Here is a 19987-nt window from a genome sequence, read left to right on the forward strand (position 1 = left end):
GCCACAGTGGTCTCTGTGTGCTGACATCCCATTTTCAAAGACTGTCTGGATTCACGGCAAATACTCTGATTATTTTCCAAAGGATAAACAAGCAGGGGTCACTTTAATGGTACAAACGCCAGCTGGATATTAAAACCAAAGTGTTTGGATGTTCCACACAAGTAAACGGCAGATAAATCAGGGCCACTCTCCAGCCCCGGCACACTCCGTCTCCCATTGGAAGAATACTAGAGAATGCAGAGAAAGTAAAGATACAAGCAATATCCTCCTCGCAGGTGGGTCTAGGACGCAGATTAGCTTGTCAGGCTGCACATTCCAGGACCTTCCCTCCTGGCCCCTGTTCCACACTGAGGCCCCAGCACAGGGCAGGGTGTGCTGCACACCTCGGGTTTTCAACCCTCACTGTGATCACGCAGGGAGCTGGGGAAAATTGGATCCCTGGGCCCCAAACCCAGGGCCTCTGTTTCAATCCGTTTTAGGAGGGACCTGGAATCACACTGTTCATAAGCACCGCAGGGGATGCAGCCACATCTGGAGAGACGATGCAGAATAACACTGAAAACGCAGCCTCTGGAGCCAGCCCTGCTCCACCTGATAAGCTGTGTGGTCTTGGGCAAATCACTGAAAATCTCTGGTCCTTCGTGTCCTTATCTGAACATAGAGAAATCGTAACAGCATCTGCCTCAAAGGGTTGTAAAGACCATGGGAGGTCAGGCATGAAACTTCCTCACAGTGACACTGTGCCCAACTCAGGAGCGCTCCATCAATGTCACCTGCCTTGACGGGCCACATCCTTTTGGGCAAGCCTGCCCCCTGGAGGGAGCATTCCCAGTGTCAACTACAGGGGGAGGGGGCAGGTCCCGTCTGGCAGCCCTGCTCTGGGGGTCTGGACAGCAAAGTGGTGGGTACTTAGGCCTGTGTCCAGTAAATCCCAAGTGGTACCCATCGTGTGGGGCAGACCAAGACCAGAGCAGGACGAGGCAGGCCAGCCCCAGAGAGCACACCAGCCCTGGGGAAAACAGACTACCCAGGGGCAGGTTATTCCCTGTGTTTTTCTCCCTTCGTCTCCTCTGGGTCTTTATTCAGTGTCGATAAAGAACTCAGTCTGATCCCAGCTGTGCGGTGGGGTACTTTCTTGTAGGAAGGGCATTCCCGCTTGTGGGAGACGCATTCCCACTGGAGCCTGAATGTTACAGGGGAGCCGGGCTGTGCCGCTCTTCTAAAAGAAGAGCCCTTGGGGGATGGGGGGCCACCATGAAAGACACCCAAGGGAGAAGGTCCCGGAACACGAGGCTGGAGCCCAGATGCCCGCCTGGCTTTCCTTCCACTTACAGGTTTCCTCTTTTACAATTGCACAGAGCCTGAGTTCGTTATTATTAAAGAGGAAGGCCATTTCTTGATAGAAGTAGCCCCTACAGTTCAGCAGCACTGTGGGGGAGCACGCTGAGAAAATCCATAGACAACACACAGACCTACTCACGTAGAGAATCGCTCTTGCACGGCGACACACACATGCACTCACTCCTGCACCCTCAAGGGAATGTACACTCATCCTCCGAAGAACACACGGGCTGAGTCCCCCTCCCCCCACCCCCATCCCCAAAGGGCTCAGTGACCTGGGTGCACCCAGGGAATGACTTTCCCTTCTGCTCCTCTGACCACAAGAATTAAGAGGCTACCTCCCACCCTGGCATGCCAGCCCGGAGTCCCACAGACCTGATGTTAAACCTTGGAAACCTACAATTGGAGACACAGTGCCCAGGATGCGCTGAAGAGAAGAGCCGTCATTGGACAACCCAGAGAATCCAGGGAGGGGTGTCCTCTCTGGGCTGGAGGAGGAGGAATTGTAAAGGAGTCTCGAGGGCGCTCAGTACTGTGGCCCAAGAAGTGACCTGAGACCAGTGAGCCCAACAGCTCACTCCAGAAATGAAGGTGCCACCCAGAGGGTTGTAGCTCACCCACAGCCTGCCCAGCTCCTGTCTGCATGCCAGAGCGGGGTGGGGGGGAGTGGACAACTGAGATTGGTACAGCCATGCCACCACGTGCAAGCCCCTCCTAAGAGCTCAGCCACTCAGCACTGCCCATGTGCTGTGGCTCCTCTGTATCTCTGTCCCCCACAACACAGACACACACATGCGTGCAGCACTCACAAACACACAAACCCGTGTCTTCTCATGCAAACTGACTGCCTCATAAGACAAAGAGAAAAGCCCTCTGCTTTTCGGCCTCGTTGGGTGGCAGGAACTTGAGTAACGCCCTGAGCCCATAGTTTTCCTCATATTCCTCCCTCCTCCCCTGCCCCAAACACCAAAAATAAGGCAAGTCACAGTTTATGAAACACAGAAGTTGGGATAAGTATCATTTCATTCAGCCCCACTGTTTTCAGATAAAGAGCTAAACCCCAGAGGTGACAGCACCCCTGTGGTTTCCAGAGAGAGGGTGCCGATTTGGGGGTAGGAACCCGGAATCCTGGCTCAACACCATCAAACTGCTGACATTGTCTCAGCTCACACTTCCCTCGTATAAAAAGACAAGCTCTCGCTGTGCATTATCTCTGCTCGGTCTTCACAGCACTCTGATGAGGACAGGCATTCCCGTCCCCATCACCGACTAGGTACTCAGTGTCACACGGTGTCACTCAGTGTCACACGGTGACCAAGCAACAGCTCCAAGATGAGACAACCCAACCCCTGAGATCAAAACTGCCTTCAGCCCAATCCCTGGGCCCGCGATCAGGACAAAAAGCCAGGGCAGAACTGTTGTTACCCAAGTCACCAGGGAAACAGGACGGTAAGGATGTGGTCATATTCCTTCGCACGGAAAACAGAGTTTGCATATCCTTATCCATTTCAATAGGCAACTCTAATTCCAAAAGGCCTTAATTTGCTCTCTTGTCTCTTTTCCAAAGTCATCTTAAAATATATATTTTTAATCGAAAAGAGCTCCCACCTAATAGCACTTTTGTAGGTCACTCATCTGGCAGCCTGCCAAGAGCGAGGGAACCACCTGCACAGACTGTAAAGTTTATACACTCAAACAGATATTTTACTCCAAAGAAAATCCCTTACCTCCTCACTTTAGTGGCTCCTCGTGCACGCCTAGCTCTAACCCCGAGGGGCTTTGGTTCTCTGTTCCACAGAAAACCAGCCAATGAGGAAGAGTGACAGGAGGAAAACTCCCAGGGGCAGACAGAAGCTTCAGCAAGAAGTGACAGTAAACACAGCGGAGGAGACAGAAGTACCAAAAAAGCAAAGCAGTGACTCCAAACTCACACTCTCTGGGGCCCATTAACGTGGGGCAAACAGTTCTCTATGAGTCGGTCACACCAGAAGGCAGTGCCGATGGCATCTGTGAGGCTTAACTGGTAGTCAAGGATAGAACCGTGTCATCCAGAAAAGGTTAAGTTACCTTCTAAAATCTCTGTCGAAGACAAAGAGCATTCAGGAACTCCACGAGTATTTATTACCCCTGCACTGTGCCAGGCCTGGACTTGAGCCATGGTGTAACCATGAAAGATGCATGGGGCACATTGCGTGCAGGATAACATAGGGGAGAAGGCAGCTGTGTCTCACCTGCCTCGAGGTGCAGCAGAACGAGAAAGAATTAAGACGGTGAATGGTGTTTTTCCTCTCCACTGCACACACCCATGTGTCCTTTCTACAAGGCGAGCAGGATTTTGAGGCTAGGAGGCCTGGGTGTCACTGCTGCTAAGAGGAGGCTTTACTTTCAGAAGCCTCGTGAAGGCAGGCTAAGAGCTGGCGATGCCCGGGGCCTGGTGATGGAGAAGGCAGCGAAGGCCATCAGGTGAAGAGAAAGCTACTTCCCAGGCCAGAGGAAACCTGGGCTCCCTGCCCGGGGTCCAGACGAGAGACCCTGGGAGCTGCTGAATGGGGAACCTGATAACTAGACGGTCTTTCTGGGCAAGCCCGGGGTCAGTGGAGTTTACAACTGTGGGGGCGGGCGCAGGAGTGCCCAGCACATGCTGAAGGCCTAGCTCCACGGTGAGGCTGGCTGCAAAGCAAGACCACAGGCTGAAGGTCAGAGCCCTGCCCCTGCTGGGAGCCTGGATCCGGCAGCCCACACACGCAGGGGACGCTCACTCCACTAGAATCTCATTTCCTGCGGGCCGGGGCAGGCGGGGGAACCTGTAGCCAGTTTCGAAAAATCAGGAAATGTGATCTGACCCCAGAGGGCTGTGGAGTAAAGTCCACATATTTCGCAAGGGCAGTCATCCTAAGAATAGTTCTGACAGGGCCTGGGACAATGTGGGGCTGGAAAACAGGGCACAGAACACAACTTCCTGGAAGACAGAGACACCTAGGAGCGGTGCTGACTTCGAAGGCTCTTCTCAGGTGAACAGGCACTTTCTGTTTTGTTAGGAGGACGGTCCAGGCAGGGGGCCCTGTCCCTGCAGGACCCCAGAGGCAGGGAAAGCACAGGCAAGTTACACATCCACGCACGCACCTGAGAGAGATGCCAGGGAAGGGGGCTGCAGGCAGGGATGGGCGGAGGTGCAGGGAGAGGGGGAGATAGGGCTCAGACCCCAGATTCTTCTGGAACGAGAGGCAGGAGGGCTTTGAAAACTTCATTTGGAGGACTTATCTGAGGGCTGCTCACTGCCCAGCTGCTTGATTGCAAAATCCATTTCCAAATGGCTTGCTCCTCTCTGAGAAGGTACAGGGACTGTATATCAAGAGTGGCTCCCCTTCCAACGCTCCAAATCTGTCTCCCAGCTTCCTCAGGTGCAGGCAGCAGGCCCTGATGCCTCTAAAATCACAGGGCACCAACCCCGGGCCCAGCCCCTGGCCTGCCCGCAGCCCAAGATCAGGGAGTGGGGTCATTTCTAGTTAGAATGAGCAGATTACAACCTTGGCATTTATCCATAGTATCTGGCTAGAACAAAGGGTCCAAGCCCACAGTCCCACCACCAGGCCTCCGCCCAGCACCCCCCACCTGAGCATGGTCCTTTCAATGCTCAGAAGACAGAGGAGACAAAGGAAGAGAAAGCTTGGGCCCCTCCTCCATGTTAACCACCTGTCAGGTGATCCCAGGTGAGCTGGGGCCACTGGAAACCCTGATCTAGTTAAAATACACCTATCTGCAGCATTCAGAAAATAGCTATCTACAGTATTGCTTTCAGCTATAATGGAAAACTGATGGCTTTTATCTCCCCAACTTTATGACTATTGATGGGATAGAGGCTGAGGTTTGATGACCATTTAATAGCCGACCCTGTGCAGTTATAGGAGCATCAGAAAGCAGTGAAAGCGCCGAGATGATTGTCTGGCAGAGAATTCTCTGCTGAGGTCCAGGAAGCAAAACAACCACCCTCCCCAGGCTCCGGCAGAAGAAAACATCAAAGTCATCATCATTTCTGTTTCCTCCCCCTCCTTTCTGCCACTGACCTCTGGGAGGCTGATCCAAAAGGGAGGGAGGTGGGGGGGACCAAGGCAACGCAGGCATGAGCCCTTATGGAGGAAGAGGGGGCGAGGCAGGGGGCTGTGGACTGGGGACCCCCGTGAATGACAGCCCCACGGTCCCCCACCCCTTCCTGCCACGGACTGGCGGGCTCCTGGCAGGACTACAGGGGCTCGAGACTGTCTGACGGCTCCAGGGAAAGAGCTGGACAGAAAAGGAAGGCAGCAGAGAACTGATCTAGCCTGCGATCCAGCTGGGCTTAGACCTTCTGCCCGTGGCCAGAAGCCAAAAAGCCGTCTCCCGGGCTCCACAGATGCTCAGGCACCAAGCCTTCCCTGACCTTCTGCCCTTCCCATGTCAGCGGCTCTACCAACGGCTGCCCCACCTTTCTCCCCAGCTCCACAGGCTGGCACTCTGGGCTGGAGACATCACACTTCTACACAAGGGGGTGGGGGTGGGAGGGGTGCCAGGGGCAGATTCTTGGCGGCATTCCAAGTACCTTCCCAGATCTTCTCTCATTTTCTACAACAGCCTCGTGAGGTGGACAGGACAGATTTGACTCCATCCATTATTTTACAATTTAAAAATCTGAGGCTCAGAGATGTTCCAAGTCCCAAGTTTGGGGTCTCCAGTTCGGATTCCCTGTCCAGTTTACCCTCCGCCATGCCAAGCTGCCTCACAGAACAGGACACTGACCAGGGCATCAAGGCCTTTTGTCCGGGTCCTGCCACTCCCTAGCTGTGTGACTTTGGGCAGATAACTTCACCTCTCTGGGCCTCAGCTTCTTCATCTAGGAAGTGACATGTTGGGATGAGCTTCAAGATCTCCTCCAGCTCTCTTTGGGGCTCCATCCACACACATTCTTAGGCACAATGATGTCTTGCCCTGCCCACAGCCACCATCTTTCCAGACAGCACATCTTTCTCCCATCATAAAACTGAAGCACACTAGACACGTAGAAAACAGGGCCCCATCACACCAAGGACTCTCCTTCAGGCCATGCCGAGGAACTGGGGTGTTCAGGCAAGTGGGCAGGTATCGCCAAGGCTCTCCCTTCCCTCACCCTCAGGCCCAGTACAGGTGCTCTGGTTGGTTCTCTCTGTGAGGCCCCCTCTATGAGATCCTCCAGACCTGTTCACCTGCCCAGTTTCCTCCCCGCCCCTTTCAGAGATAAGAGCCCACCTGATCTCCACACACAGCTCTATGACCCGACCGTACACGAGCAGCTAACTACCTACCTCTGCTGCCACTGCCCCCAAGTCTTCTGAGCTCACCGGCTACCACTGGTACTAGCTGATTTCATAGGGATTTCCAGCCGTCCCTGCTGGTTGATCCTGGCTTGGTTTACTTAAAATTCCCCCCGAGAAACGAAGCATTTAGGAAAGCCGCCTCGAGAGACTATGCTGCTGCCCCAGACCTTCCAGGCTCGGCCCCCCCCCAACACTCTCCAACGTGCCCACAGACCCCACTCTCAACATTACCAGCCAGCCTGTTGTGTAATGATGCCAACACAGCTACCAATTCCTAAAATCTTCCACTTAGGGCATCATCCTTCCTTGTCTTTGGGTGGCTGCTAACAAGGCCCCCCCATAATCCATTCTAAAATTCACTGGCTGCACTGCAGTCCTCGCCTGGGCACTGCCACAGGGCATTAGAGGAAACAGGCCACACTTGCCTAATCACCCAGCCCAGCGGAGAACAGCCCAAACCCACAAGCGGAAACTACCCAGAAACACTTCCACCCACTGAGAACACGCAGCTCCATTCCAGCCCACCCAACCCAGGTCCCCTGCTTCACCTCAAGGAAGTTCACAGGCGGAGCGAAAAGCTCCCCGAGGAGCCTGTTGCCTGAGTAATCCCTTCCCTCGAGGGCCTAGAAGGTGCTGTTCCCACCATCAGTCAGGCTTCGCTCCAAACACGAGTTTCTCACATGGTAAGAATGAATGGACACGTGTACGCAGACCAGCTGTGCGCGTCACCCACAGGGATGCAAACCTGCGGGAAAAACTAGACTGCCATGAAAACCCAGTCAACCTGCATGCGTGGAGATGTTAACAAGGACTGAAATGTTAACAGTATATTTAGAGGAAAAAGAAATAGCTTACGAAACAGCATGTGCTGCATGACATCACTGCTGTTAAAATCTGGGTATGCCTATTTGGAAAGTCGGGAGGCATACATTTTCCAAAATGTGCACTGTGGCTTATTTTGGGGTGTTAGCATTGCAGGTGATTTCTACTTTCTTTAGTGTACCGTCCTGCCTTGCCTGAGTTGTGTTTTATAGTGAGCGCATACAGCTTTTATAATCAGTCAAGGAAATTTTATTTTGACAATTAGGAAAAAAAGAAAAAGAGAGAGTAAAGGGGAGGGGAGGGGAGAGGAACAGAGAGGAAAGGATGGCAGGGGAGGGCAGGGGAGGGGAGGGGAGAAAGGGGGAAGAGGGGGTGCTCCTAGATCACTAGTCCATTCCCTTTACTTGATCCTGAAATAGGAGATGCGCATTACACCTGCTCGAGAGGGACCTAGAAAGGTCACTAACCCGACACTCAATGAGGCCTAGCAAGGGACCTCCAGCCTCTGGCTCTGTCCCTCTGAGGACACTACCCAACAAGGCAACCCATTCCAGTTCCCACCAAGATCAGAGAGTCAGTCATGGGCAGAAGCAATGCTAGGACTGCACTCGTGTTAGGATTTAGTGTAACTCCTAATCCCCCTCTTGTCTGGAAGGCTCTGCCACGAGGGTGCTCCACCCTCCTTCCTGCCCCAGCTGCGGGACCCTGTCTCCCGGCACCTCCCATGGCTCTTCCAGCCACACACGGGCTCCCCTTCCCTGAATGCCCACAGCAAGCCGTTTAATCCTCACAGCACTTAATTAAACAGAACCTCCTCTTCGTATTTAATGTTTCCACATGGGTGAGCCTTGTCTCCCCAAATGAACTTACAAGCGCTTTGAAGGGAGTAATGTTCACCATGTGCCTGTGTGCCAGGGCCTATGCTCACAGCTTTTCCTGCGGTATTTCACTTAATCCCATAACCTCGATCTCAAGCACCGGCCTCTCTCCCAAACGCCCACATACACAAATACTTTGTTAACACTTCCATGTATATGTTCCAAAGGCTTTCAAACAACAGGTTCGAAACCCAAACATCTTCCTTCTATGCTCAGACCTCCTCCTCCTCCCCTCTCTTCTCTCACGTAATGACTTCGGCCAGCCAGATGGCCGCCAGGCCAGAGCTCTCAGCAGCACCCTGGACTCCTCCCCTCCCGCCCCGTCCATATCAGTAAGTCCCCAGGAACTGGCCTCTGAAGGTCTCTGCAGCGTGTCTCCGCTCAGGGCCCTCCCCACTCACCCCCCGCCTTGGCCCTCACAGTGGGTCCCCAGCAGGAGTCTCCTCCCGAGACTCACTCTCCTCTGACCATTGTGTACACAGTGGCCAAAGGGATCTTGCTAAACCACCAACTGGATCGTGCACTCTCTTGTTTAAAATACTTCATGGCTTTCTATTGTCTTCCTGAGAAAATCAAACCCGTCAGCAAACTATATAAGGGTTTTTATAAGCTGGTTCCCCCTACTGCCTTCAGGCTCCCTCTTTTTACACACACGTTCCTTCTGTCAGGACCAGAAGGGCCACTCCCAGTACCGGCCTACTCCTCCCCCAAACTGGGCCCAGGTATCTCCTCTTGGCCGCCTGCCCCACCGGCCCCACCAGCTTCATCTTTCTGGATCTGTCGATGGTATCCGCCATACCCATCCAGTCCCTCTTTTTCAAAACTCTCCTTTTGACTCTGGGGGCCCCATAATCAGACCACCAAACACTTACCGAGCACTTCCGGGGTCCAGGCACATTCCCCGCCCCCTCTTAGGCTAGCCTTTTCCTTGGAGATCCCACCCATTCCCTGAGCCTTAAACATCATAAACATGCCCGTGACCCCCAGAACTTATAACTCCAGTGGAGCTCCAGATAGGGGTGTCTCAAAGGCATCTCCAAATCAACACACCGGAAATGGAATTCCTGCTTTATCTCCCCCACCACGCCTTTGCCATCTCAGAAAATGGCACCACCACCCATCAAGCTGCTCAAGTCAGGAGTCGTGAGTTATCCTTGAGTTTCCCCCATCTCCCTCGCTCCCACATCAAGCCGTATCATTTTCATCTCCAAACTATCTCAAATTTACCCACTTATCTCTCTCCACACGGCCACCCCCCGGGCTGAGCTGCCATCATCTCTGATCTCGTGAACTAAAATAACCTCCTCCCCATCTCTTTCAGGTCATTTTTGCCTCCTCCCTTAATTCTCCACACAGTCGCCAGGGTAGTCTTCTCTACCACAATTGTAATAATGTCGCCAGTTGGCTTCAGAAGCTGCCTTCTAACTATACTCGGAATAAGTCCAAACTCCTTGCCGTGGACTGCAAGGCCCTATATGATCTGGCCTTGCCTGCCCCCCAACCTCCTCCTGTACCCCTCTCCTGAGTCCCCTCTGCTCCAGCCACACTGGCCCCCTGTCGCTTCCCCAGCAATGCCGAGTTCCTTCCTTCCTCCAAACTTCTGCACGGGCTATTCCCTCGTGAAATGTTCTTTCTCCTGCCTGTCTTACTTCTGGCTCCTCATTCTTCAGGTGTGTTTAAATGTCGTACTCAGGGCCGGCCGAGTGGCGCGATGGTTAAGAGCTGGCTTGGGATGCCAGAGGGCCCCGGTTCGGATCCCACATATGAGGGCCAGTGACACTGCCCTCTACAGCTAAGATGCTGAACAACAGCTCAACCTGGAGCTGGGCTGCTGTGAGTTGCTGACAATGGCGTAGGCTGCAGCCCCTACTGCAGTGGGCTGCCATGGGCTACCGTGTGTAGCCAGCAGCCAGCGTGAGCGGCCAGCAGCCAGCATGAGTGGCCAGCAGCTGCCGTGAGTGGCCGTCCAGAAGCCAGCGACTGATCTGCCTCGCCCGGGGAAGAGCGCAATGGTGGTGCCAACTTGGGCCAGTGAAGCAACGTCCTCCACAACTAGACTGAAGAACAAAAGGACAGCAACTTGTCTGTTCCCCTTCCCCCAATTCCCCAGCCCCGTTCCCATCTCCCCAGTACCCCAATAAAAATCTTAAAAATAAATAAATAAATAAAATAAAAATAAATGTCGTACTCAGATAAACTTTACCTGGCCCCTCCCCACTTCCTAAGTAGGACTACCCTCCTTCCCCCGTTAGTCTCTATTTCTACATCCTGCTCATTTTGAAAATATTAATTACATGCTTGCCTCTTTATTTGATGATTGTCTTATCTCCTCCAAAAGACTATAAGCTCCAAGGGGGCAGGGACCATCTCTATTGTGTTCTCCAGTAAACAGATAGTGTCTATAAGTGCCTGGCACCCAATAATTTTTAAATAAATTAAGTAACATGGTAGTAGTATTAAAAAATCACAGATCTAATTGCAAAGATAAAGTATTAAAGGAAAGCCATATGATCAATGCCACGTGAAGGACACACACAAGCTCTATAAAGCATCAGTGGGAGGACTGGCTAAAAGGGGGCTCAGGGAGACAAGGACCAAATGGGCTTTGAATGAAGTCTAGGCTTATAGACTGAATGTTTGTGTTCCCTCTCCCCCACAAACTGACATCTTGAAACCCTACTCCCCAATGTGATGGTATTTAGAGGTGGAGTCATGGAGAGGTGATTAAGTCACGAGGGTACAGCCCCGATGATAGGATTAGCGACCTTATAGAAAGCGGAAGAAACACCAGATCTCTCTTTTCATCTGCACGCCAAAGAAGGCCAAGTGAGGACATGACCTCAAAGAGGGCCCTCAATAAGAAGCCCCCAACCCTGATCTTGGGCTTCCAGCATCCAGGACAGTGAGAAAGAAATGTTTGTTATTTAAGCCCCCCCACCCCCACCCCAGTCTATGGTATTTTGTTATAGCAGCCAAGAAGACTTAAGACACTAACTAGCAAGGACAGAGCCATGGCAATGAGTGAAAACAAAAATAATTAAGGAGCCAGTGAATATTTCAGGGTAGTTGAAAGTGTGCCCTGCCCCTGTGTAAGCAAACACATCACAACTGCAGGTGATGCCTCAGGTCTAAACAAACCTCCCTGACTTGTGTTCTGACTCTTTCTACATAGTAGCATCTCCCCAAATGGGTGATTCTTCCTACCACTCACCCGGTAGAGTGGGTTCTCATGCAGAGCTCCACAGGTGGGAGCCTTAGCTACACAAGGAGTGCACCTCATCTCTCTGGGGTTTGAGCTTTGTGGAGCCCAGATACCCAGAGAACAGGCTGGATAGTCAAGGTTAAGGGCATTCTCTGCCCAGCCAGACTGATTTCCCTATAGTGACCAGAGCAGGAAGATGCAGAAAACAACTCTTGTAAACTAGATATCTAAGTTGGAACTTCTCTGTGTTTATTTTCCCAGAGCCTTCAGTAAAGTAATGGTCAACATTCCAGCCTTATGTCAACTTGCCACGGGAAATTCCAAGAGAAGTCCTTCGAGTACCTTTCACCCAGAGGTCAAGGGTGAGAGGGCCCCTACTGAGAGAGGCCAGCAGCAGGAAGCAGCGCGGATCTCAGGGTCTCTGGCAGAGATGAGGACCCAAGGCCTCTCCCCTCATAGAGTCTCCTTCTACTGGCAACCTTGCTGGTTAGGTTTTCTTCAGGAAGACGGTAACTTCTTTACCCCATGACACTTCCAGACACAGCTTTGCTCTGAGGATGGACGGGGCCACTGGGCTCCGAGTTCTGCACAAGGCCAGGTAGGCCCCTGAGCAAGGTTCATCTGTGTGTCTCATCTCCCTCAAGAAGAGGCTACACTCCTGGGCCACTGGAGTGTCCTAGGGAAGACCTGGTAGGTAGCAGAGTAGAACTGGGGTTTCAAGAGGACCTGAGTGGAAACACTATCATCTAGCTTACTGTGTGGCTCTATTCCCATTGCAGAGGCAATAAACACAATGTCCTGACACAAGACTGTAAGCGACCTGTGGGCCAGGACCTCCACTTACTTCATTAACTCTCCAATCCCAACACAAGACCTGTCCCAGAGTAGAAGATCAATAAACAGATGTTGAAGAAAGAAATGGCCTGCAAGGCGCCCATCCTCCTGCTACAGGTGACCCATTGGACCCAGAAACAACTGGCTGGATTCCAAGGGCATCCATGCTGCCCTTCCCATGCCCATGGCAGGCATCACTAATCAATCACAGCCCTCTCTGCTACAGAGCCAAGGGGTAGCCAATCCAAGTTGGCCATCTAGAGAAGGCAGAGGTTCTTAAGTTTGGGGAGTTCAAGGGACCCTTGGAGAATCTAATGAAAGCAATGAGTTCTCTCTAGAACATCCACACAAAACCTTGTGTATGATTTCAAGATATTCAATATGGTTTCTGTTCAAAGAAGTGAAGGTTTGGAAGCCCCACAGCCAACCTATCCCTATGCAAATAGTCATTTGCTTCCATTTCGAGATAACCTGCTAACAGCATCAGCCACAGATTCTATGGAGGGTCCAACGGAAGCTGAGGGACAGTCCCAAAGAGCCAAAAACCAAACCCAGACTTGTCCATCCACACTGCCTATAGCCACCAGACATGCCCCAAGCCAGGTAAGTGAGGGCTTGCTAAAAGGACTCCTTCCGACTCCTTGCAGACAGTCTTAAAGGAGAGGAGGGACCCCAAGCCCTCTGCCTTCCCAGCAAGCCTCTCGGACAAGGACACTGTCCACTGCCCCGACAGCCAGGGTAGCCCCAGGCTGGAATCTATTTATACACATCCTCAGCACCCAGAGGTTAAATTACAGCCCACAATATGGCACAGGGCCAGCACGGAGTTATTTTTATCCTCTTGGCAGACCAAGAGAACAGGACATTACAGAGGGCCTCTTCCAAACGAGGCGTAGAAGGGACACAGTTCACAGAACAACAGAATCCTCCTTCCCACAGCCCCCCAACACACACACACACACACACACACACACACACACACACACACACACACACACACACACAGTGGACCTCTGCACTCATCCTTGCAAAAAAAAAAAAAAAAAAAAAAAAAAAAAAAAAGTAGGTCATAGCCCATTTGGGGACTCGGGTGAGAGAATTCAGCCAAATTCCATGGATTCATTCCAAAAGATCCCCAGGCTTTCCAGACTCCATGTCAGAAACTTTTAAAGGAAGAGCCTCTCCTGGTCTTAACACAGCCCTGAAGCCTCGTGGGCTGGAAATCAAAGGTGAACAGCAGAGCATGGGCTCCCAGGCTGCGCCTTCGAAACCAGTTGGCTAGAGCAGGAAGCTTCCACTCTCACCTCAAATTGATCCTGGTCCAAAGTGAGGTGGAGGTGGGGGTGGGGGGGAGGAAGAATTCGGAACAACTTCCAATAATCCTGGGACCCCAGCAAGGAGACATCCTTGCGTAACCAAAGGCTTCTTCAAACCCCAACACTTTGTTGTCAGTGACATCTCGTAAGACAGCACAAGGGGGTCTGTTAAATATCCCACAGGGGTGTACGAGGCTCCCACTGGGGGTGCCGCACAGCATGGCCATGGACTTGCTTTGATGTGGTGCCAGCTGAGGTGGGCCCTGGCCAAGCTGCCCCTCCCCCCAAAGAATCCTGAGCCAAGATTCACTCAGGGAGACGCCTGGGTGGCATAGTCATGCCAACTCCCCAAACAGAAGGGCGAAGGGGCCAGGCAGGCCCAGCTAAACTGAGAACTGGGTGCTACAGCACTGAAGCAGGGGTACATTCTGGGAGATTCCCACGGATGAGGGCGTCATTCCCAAAGGGTCAGCCCAGAGAGGCTCTCCTGTGACCACCGTCAAGGCCAGTTTTGTCCATTAAAGTACCCAGGGAAGGAAGGCTGGGGGGGGTCCCCAGTTCCTGCTCCAAATACCATGGCACTGGACTCTCCCATTTTCACAGTAAAGGTTTCCACCTGGGGTACCCACTATGGGGAGAGGGGAGAAGCCTGGAGTAAGCCAAGGCCAGGAAGGGAAGGGAGAGACCTCCTTCCTGGGCATAGCGGAAGCCTGTCTGCTGTCCAGATGCCCCTCTCCAGCCTCCTGTCACCTCCCAGGCACCTCCATAAATCCCCCAGGGTCCACGGGTCAGTAAGTCAGGCCTGCAAGAGGTCAGCTCCTCTCCTCAGAACCCGCCTTCCCACGCCATCTACTCCGAGCAGGTGTCTCTGGTTATTTCCTCTTGTTCCAAGAGCTAATCTCTACAGAATATAACCTCAGGTGGAGGCACAGAGAGAGAAGGCAGACTGGAAAGCTGTTTCGACATATTCAGATCCATAGACCTGGACGGGTCCTTGGAGACAGGTGAGCATCCTTCTGTGAGCAACGAGGAAATCAAAGCCACCACAGAGTGAAATGGTCCATCCAGAACCACTCGGGAGATGGAGGCAGAGTGAGCACAGAAGGCAGGTCTCCTGGCTCAGGGCCACCATGGCAACCCCCTCCGCCCATGACCAACGGGCCTATGCTTCTCTCCAGTGCACCTTCCCCACCCCCACCCCCACCCCCATGCCCTCAAGCCTCAACTCGAGAGTTGGAGGCAGAACTCCCAAAAGGGCACTTGGCCATGCTGTAACGACCCCCAGATCCTGCCAGCCTCATCCTAAACAGAGGCTCTGCCCTTATCCCTGCCCTACCGCTTATAGGGCCATGGGGATGGGACACCAGTTAGAGGAATGCCTTGGCTCTAGAGCTGGAGCCCACCTGGCCACAGCCGGGAGCACCTGGAACTTCCTACACAAGACCCAATTCAAAAATCTGGAGACCACACCGTTCACGGGTCCTGGAGTGGCTGTTGTTTAAATTTACGTGCCAGCGTATGTCCGCTTGACAGCTCAGCTGAGCGCCTCTCAGGCACTGCCAGCCCTTAGCTCCTGGGAGGCCTCTCTCCTGGCCCTCGCAGTCCTGAGTCTTATTTAAATACCTTTTCTCATTCTAAGTTTTGAAGTTTATCCCCCAATACTCCTGTTCCTGGCTCTCCCACCTCCAGACAAACAAAGAAAACCAAAACCCCTCTGGCTCTTTAAACAGAGACAGATGTTTTACAAGCCACCAAAATCAGCCTGCTCCAAGGTCTCCTGTCTCAGTCTCACTCCGGGCCACGGACCCCTTAGGAGCCACGCATATTGTTCCTCCTTGAAATAACACTAACAAAAGGGGTGCTAGTGTTCATGCTGTTCCTCTGCTCAGGACTCCTCAGGAACATCTGGGTGAACTTGGCTTCAGGCCCCTGCAGCCCACAGGCCTTGGGGGGATACACCCGGCCCACAGGTGTGCACTGGGTCCTGAAGGCCCCAGCTTGTCATCACTGGGGTTGGCCTCAGGCTGGCCCTCCAGCTCTCTTCCAGACCCTCATCCATGTGTGTGAGGCATCCTGACAGGGTCATGTCAGCATTTAGAACAAGGACAGAATGCGTCTTGATCCGAGAATTGTGATGCTCCCTTCCATCAGTTTGGGAATCGCGCTGCCCATCAAGTCTCTGCAATTTCTCAGCTACCAGGAAGCTCAGAGCTCCCGCCAGACCGCACACTTCAGCGTGTGCTTCCCCTGCTTTTGCAGGCTCTGGGTTTCTACTTCTAACCACCCTCTTGTTTGTGCCTAGTTTGATTTTAAACTGCCTCAATCCAGGGCCTTGGGGGGCTATAAGGTGTTTGTTTTTTAAGTAAGCAAGAGAGAAGAACCCCACTTCTTCCTGGCTTTCCCGAGCCCTGCGGCCGGCTCGGCGAATCAGCCTGTCTCTCAACTCCAGCAGCACTTGTTGCAAAACAAGATAGGGCTTCCCCTTCGGTGTACATGCCGCCAATCGCTCCCCTGGGACAAAGGAGGCCTCCCGTCCCCTCTGCTGCCCCTGTCTCCACCCGCCCTGTCCTTCACTTCCACCTCCCTGCCAGGCCTCACAGGCTCCACTTCCATTGCCCCTCCTTTAGGACCTGCTGTTTCCAGCAGAGGTCTGCCTCGCTGCCCACACCCAAGGCTTCTCCATCACCCAAACACTGAGGATGCCCAAATCTGCAGGCTTCTCCTGCCTAGACTCCCTCTTGAGCTCTACCAACTCCTCTGCACCACCTCCTTCACTGCTTGTGGCTTTAATCACAGTGAAGCACCCAGCAACTCCCAGCCCTCTCCTCCATGCTAGCCCCTTCACTGAGCTCCAGGCCCACAAGTCCAGTTGCCCCCCAGACACTGCCATAGGGATGGCATGGTCCCCCAGGCATCTCAAACACTGAACGGCCCCATTGCCCCATAGTTATTCAACCAGGAAACATGGGAGCCACCATCCACTTATCCATTCAAGTAACGTTGTGGCGCACTGACCACGTGCCAGGCTCTAAGTGCAGGATGAGGTATGAAGCAACAAAACAGAAACAGCTTTTGCCTCCAGGGAACTTTCAAACCAGTCACCCAGTCCTGTCAAGGCTACTTAACAATCATCTCTGAAATGACTTACTTGTCTCCATCCCCACACCACTATCTAAGTCCAGGCCAGTTATGCTATAGGGGGATGAAAGCAGTATAGACCAAATCCCAGCTCTGAAATGCATGACCTGTATGACCTTAGGCAGGTAACTTTCTATAGCTCTGTTTCCTCATTTGGCAGATAGAGATGATAACAGTATCTACCTCGTAGCCTGCTGCAAGGATTAAATGAAATAAACCACATAGTAGACCGGTGTTTTGCATATAGTAGGCACTCTGGCTATCTAAACTATTGTGAGCCCCGGGTCTACAGCAGCCTCACCTCTGACCTCCCCACCTCGTGGCCTATACTCTGTATGCGCCCGCCACCTGCCCAGGCTCTCTGCAACGCTCCGGCCTTTGTATATGCTTTCCCAGCTGACTTATTCCCTGGCTTTAGCCCTCTCATTGTCCAAGATTCAGCTCAAGCCCCTCCTGTGGACCCCCAGGCTAAGGCAAATGTCCCTCCCCTGTGCTCCCTCCTCAGGGAGCCCTCAGCCCTTGTCCCATTGCACTGGGGTCACCGCTGTCCTTGTCCGTTTCCCCTTCTGCACTGGGTGCTCCTTAGAGAGCATGCCCAGGCCTTAGAACCCAGCACTGAATGCAAGAGGGACTTGATAAATGCTTTGCAACAAACAGGGAAAACATAAGAATTATAAAGAGGCAAATTTCAACTCACCGTAACAACAACAAAAACCTTCCTGGTAATTAGGATATACTTATCAAGCAGTTACTATATGCCAGGCTCTGTGCTAAGCTTTAGACACACATTATGTAATCAGTCCGCAAATAACTCTGGGGTATGGGTATTTTTATGCCTGTTTTGCTGATGAAGGGATGGAGACTTGAGACATTTTTAAAACTTGCCCCAAGTCACATAGCTAGTAAGTGGAAAAGCCTGGGTTTGAATCCAGGACTGTCAGACTCCGGACCCATGTTCCACCCCAGCACTCCAAGGGCTCAGCTCTCGGTGTGGAAGGAGCTGTCTCTGTGACTTACAAGAGCCCCTTCCTAATGGCCACATGACCTCATGGGGATATATTAGGAGAGGGGCTTTCTTTAGAAGTGGGGATTGAATTCATAGAAGGACCCTTCCTATTCCCAGCTCTAGGGGGTCTGTGATTTAAATTATAAGCTCCTAGGGGTTGTTCACCTTGGTTTCCCCATAGAGATTAGCATGAGGCTGGGCACACAGAAGGCAAACAATAAACCTGTGCTGAATGAATGAATGAATGAATGAATGAATGAATACGTGCATGCATGAATGAATGAATGAATGAATGAATTGACAGTTCATTCTGCACATGTCCACGTCACCCTCTTTGCTGGGCTGAGGATCATAATCCAGCAGACCCAAGGGACGCCGGGAAAGCAGGGCTCCCTGGCGGCCGGCGCTCTTACCGGCACAGGTGGTCAGTGCGGCACACGCTGCGCAGGTCCAGGCAGTTGGGTTTGTCCTTGTCCTCGTAGGAGCAGCTGGGCAGGATGGTCTGCCGGCGGCGCTCGGCACACCCTGGGTCCTGGCAGGAGCAGAAGAGCATGCGGTAGGTGTACTCGCTGGGCACCCGGTCGAAGAACTGACGCAGGGCCTTGTGGCACTTGCGGCGGTTACAGATCTCGCGGTTGCAGATGGAGATGTAAGAGGAGCGCAGCTTCTTGCAGTTTTCATTCAGGTTGCATGCCTTGGCGGCGTCCAGGCAGTGGTTGCTCTTGGCGCTGACCGCTGGGTCCGCCCCTGTCCCTGGAGGAGGAGGAAGAGGGAGGTTCAGAGGTCTGCACAGGCACCTCCCAGCATTCACTAGGCTCGGCCTCGGCTTGCTCCTCTGTGAAACGGGATCCTTCCCAGGCCCCACCTACTCGGGCGATGGCAAGGACTACATGAGTGCGCCGCGTACAGGTCCACGAAGTGCTCAGGACAGTGCCTGGGCAGAGTATGCACATGTGGTGAGCTGATAGGATGATGACTGTTACTCCAAGGTTTTATTTAAGACTTATCCCAAGCTGAAAGGGGAGCACCTAGGTGTTTGTGGCTCTATTCACAAATGCAGGAGATGGGGAAATCAGGTGCTAACTCAAGACTGGACAGCTGGGTGGCAGTGCAGGCCAGACAAGTTTGGAGCCCCTGAGGACCAGCGGCAGCACACTGCAGCAGGGCTCTGGCAGGGATGCTACTGGCATTGAGGGAGGGACAACTATCATATGGGAGCTTCAGCAGCCAGGGCACAAACTGCACCACTGCCACCTTCCTTATACCCTCTACCCCCATGACCACCAGAACTGCCCCTCCACAGTTCAAAATGCCCAGCAGGGAGCTCAGGGGCGAGGCTGCTACCACGCTAGTAAGTGTCATGACCCACTAAAGAGGACACTCGTGATGGGGAGCCTGGCAGTGTGAGACGGAGGCTGAAGTCCAGCCCCAGACTCTATCTACGGAGCTGAGTGCACCACCAGCCACAGGGCAGAAGTACTGGATGCTAGGACTTTAGTGTCAGTGCTGCAGCTTTGAATCCTGTGCCACTGCCCACAAGGTGGACTGTCTGGACACAGGGCAGGACACCCAGGAATCATCAGGTTCCCCTGTGGTGGCTACACCACCCCTCAAGTCTCAGCTGTTCCAAGGGGAACACACAGCACAGGGACCACCCGACCCTCCACCGCCAGCCAACACCCACCTCCAGAGCTCCTCTTGTCCATCCTGATGATGGACAGACAGGGGAGGCGGGAATCCAGTCTGCACATGCCCCCCGAGACATACTGGTGACAGCAGATGGGCACTCATTGAACCTAACTCTCCATTTTACAGACAAAGAGACTGAGGTGCTTGCCCGAGGTCACCCAGCACCCTGGGAACAAACCAGGCCAGGAGCCCAGACCTCACCAGCACCGTGGTATGCCAGGGACAACCACTGGCTTAGATTTTAGGAGATGACATACCTTATCATTCATTCTTCATTCACCCAATAAACGCTTTTCTCCTACATAATAAATTTGCCCTGTCTGCTAGAACATCCCTTTCAGCTATGGCTTCGTCCATCATTAAGGAAAAAAAGACCTCCTCATGGCCATACACCCATCACTAAGCTACCACCTTATTTTTCTGCTCCCCTTTAA

General features: G+C 52.9%; 1 protein-coding gene across 1 annotated transcript in view; it reads right to left on the bottom strand.

Moving 5' to 3' along the window:
* The window catches only part of GFRA2 (GDNF family receptor alpha 2), a 99157-nt gene that overhangs the window by 45368 nt on the left and 33802 nt on the right, over nucleotides 1–19987 (bottom strand). The window contains exon 4 of the mRNA XM_019641849.1: nucleotides 18278–18617. Within this exon, the coding sequence (XP_019497394.1) occupies nucleotides 18278–18617 (340 nt within the window). The remainder of the gene's footprint in view (nucleotides 1–18277; nucleotides 18618–19987) is intronic.

Source organism: Hipposideros armiger, unplaced genomic scaffold, assembly GCF_001890085.2.
Source record: "Hipposideros armiger isolate ML-2016 unplaced genomic scaffold, ASM189008v1 scaffold_64, whole genome shotgun sequence".
In the NCBI taxonomy this organism is placed as follows: Eukaryota; Metazoa; Chordata; class Mammalia; order Chiroptera; family Hipposideridae; genus Hipposideros; species Hipposideros armiger.